The 2782-nt window shown below is 40.7% G+C and overlaps 1 protein-coding gene across 1 annotated transcript in view; it reads right to left on the bottom strand.

The window, feature by feature from the left end:
* The window catches only part of AKAP10 (A kinase (PRKA) anchor protein 10), a 194015-nt gene that overhangs the window by 53773 nt on the left and 137460 nt on the right, over positions 1–2782 (bottom strand). The window contains exon 10 of the mRNA XM_006902055.1: positions 1181–1351. Within this exon, the coding sequence (XP_006902117.1) occupies positions 1181–1351 (171 nt within the window). The remainder of the gene's footprint in view (positions 1–1180; positions 1352–2782) is intronic.

Genomic DNA, 2782 nt, shown 5'->3' with positions numbered 1-2782 from the left:
TCTGATACAGGCCATGGTCTTTGCAATCACTTGTTATGCATCAGAGAGTTGGACAATGACTAGGGAGGATAGAAGGAGAATTGACATCTCTGAGCTGTGGTGCTGGAGAAGAGTACTGAGGGCACCATGGACTCCTAGGAAAACAGATTCATCCTGGAGAGGGTTAAACTGGGCGGCTTTTTGGAGGCAAGGATTCTGAGGCTTCATCTAACATAGTTTGGACATGTTGTAAGGAAGGAGAGGTCCTTGGAAAGGGACATCATGCTTTAGAGGGTGGAGGGACAACACAGGAGGCGAAGGCCCTCTAGGAGGTGGATTGATTCAGTGACTGGGGTAATAGGGATGGGTGTCTTGGAGACAGTGCGACTGGCACAGGACAGAGCAGAGTTTAGGGCTGTTGTACATAGGGTCGCTATGAGTCGCAAGCTACTCGATGGCACATAACAACAACAACAAGTCCATTGGAGCAGTGGCTGTGTGCTTCTCATTGATGGTCTTTCTCTTTTTCACTAATCTTCCCAGCAGATATCTTTGTCCAAGTTAGTTAGGCAATCTTTCATCACTGCTTCTAAGGGGGATACTGGTTGTATTTTCTCTAAGACAGACAAATTTGATCTTTTAGCAGTCTGTAAGATATTTACATTTTGCCAGTGCGAAAATTTAAAGATTCTGATTCTTCCTCGGTTTTTCTCATTTATTGGAATATAATACTCTATTTAGTGGTGATATTAATAAAATCAATTAACTTCTTCATGTCTTAGGTTCCCTGGTCGAATTCATATCATTTTGGGGGATATCACAGAAGACTGATAGAAAAAAAGCACTAAAAAATTTGAGAAAACAGACACTGTAGTTCAAATAAAATCAAAGTTTTTTTTAGTGAAATAAAGAATTAAGAATCGTAAGAGTTCATGATTTTATTCTATAAATAGAACCCTAAATTTAATTATTTTTTAAAAATTGCACAAAGAGGTTGTTAGCTGATACAAATGCCTTTGATATTTCTGATTACTGAACGTTAACAGCTATAGAGTCAAACAAAATAATTTTATGAGAATACACAGTAAGGTGATTTTATTTCCCACATGGTCTATGACTTAAACTAACAGAATCCATGCCTGTACCTTGAAGGGAGGAAGATTTGTATGACTTTCTTTGAACGGAGATGTTCAATTAATACCTGATAAGAGTTGTTGGTACCAGTTGGAGAAGATTCATCAGGAGCACCAACAGAGCCATAAGCCGTCAATGAAACATTCCCTCCCAGAAATTCATCTCCTCGAACTGAATGGATGAGATCATTCAAAAACTTATAGTAAAGATTGCTGGACAAAAAGCCAGGCAAAAAGACCTAGAAGAGAAGAAGACAAGTACTATTAAAGCTGGAACAAGATATGACTAAAAATTAATTTTTAAGCAAATTAATTTTATCAGACAGCACAAATGCTTTTAGTTATCCTTTTCCATCTAAGCACTGCTTCCTTGTACAATGTACATCATCAATAAAATGGCAATGTATACATTTAGTCTCTTTTTCCCATGCTGGCCATGAAAACTGTGTTATCACCTTAATATTTATATACTCTTATGAATAACAATATAGTTTATGGAGTATGTATAATTTGAAACTAGATCCCCCTCCAAGCTATTCATTTTTCACTTCTGCATTGATTCCCTTAATATAAACTACCAGAAATGTGATTATTAACATAAATGGTATGAACATTTTAGCTTTGATGTACATGGCAAATTTATCCTCCCAAATGATGCTAACAATAATCAAGGTATCTATTTCCATATAAACTTTCCAACACAGAGTTGTGTTTTGTCAAATCAAGAAGAAAAAAAGGAAAAAGCCTACAGAGTACCTTCATACCTTTTTATTTACATTTAAAAATTATTGATATTACATTTCCTATTACAAACTTCTACTCCACAGCACTCACTACAATTTAAATAAGTATGTCTATATTTAGTATGTGCCTCCTTTTAAAGAGGGAATCCTGGTGGCATAATATATACTGTGTTTGGCTGCTAACTAAAAGGCTGATGCTTCAAAGCCTGCTTAATAAAAAGACAAGGCAGTCTGCTATAGAGATTATCAGCCTTAGAAACCCAACATGGCAGGGGGTTTTGTTTTTCTTTTAGCCTGAGCTCCAAGGCAAAAGAAATAAAACCCAAGAGACTGCCTTCAAATTGGTTCTGATTACTGAAACCCTCCATTGAGCTTCCAAGGTTACCCATCTTTACAGGAGTGCATTTTGTCTTTCTCCCTCAAGCATCTGCTAGTTAAAAATGGCCAACCCTTGCCGCCAGAGACGGAGTTCCGCCACCAGACAGGCCGGGAAGAGACCCAGGAAGAGCAATAGTCAGCGGAACCCCAGAGGAGTGAAGAATACCCGCCACTGTGCGACACCCCCTGCAGCCTGCACCTGTGTGACCCCCCGACCAGCAGCGCCCAAGCCCCGCCCCCATCTCTTGGTGGCAGTGTCCAAGGCCTGCACTCCTTATCCCCCTAGTCCCTTGTTTCCACGCACCTCAGCCCCCACCACAGCCCTGTGACCTCAGGGCACCACCGCGGATCCAGCCATCACCTGGAGCTATCAACCTAGCTGTTGTGGAACTAACCTGGCAGAAGAAAGGCCGGTAGGATCTTATCTGTGTTTACAGGGGCTGATTATCTGGGAGAGCACCTAAGGGTGTGCCCACAGGTGGGGAAATTGGCCAAGCTCTCTTGGGTTCCCACCCAAAATGAGCCAGCCAGCTGGTTTCTGTGAACTCT

The sequence above is a fragment of the Elephantulus edwardii genome, unplaced genomic scaffold (genome assembly GCF_000299155.1).
Source record: "Elephantulus edwardii isolate Elephantulus edwardi_28Jun2011 unplaced genomic scaffold, EleEdw1.0 scaffold00362, whole genome shotgun sequence".
Classification (NCBI taxonomy): domain Eukaryota; kingdom Metazoa; phylum Chordata; class Mammalia; order Macroscelidea; family Macroscelididae; genus Elephantulus; species Elephantulus edwardii.
This window is presented reverse-complemented; position numbering and strand designations above follow the sequence as displayed.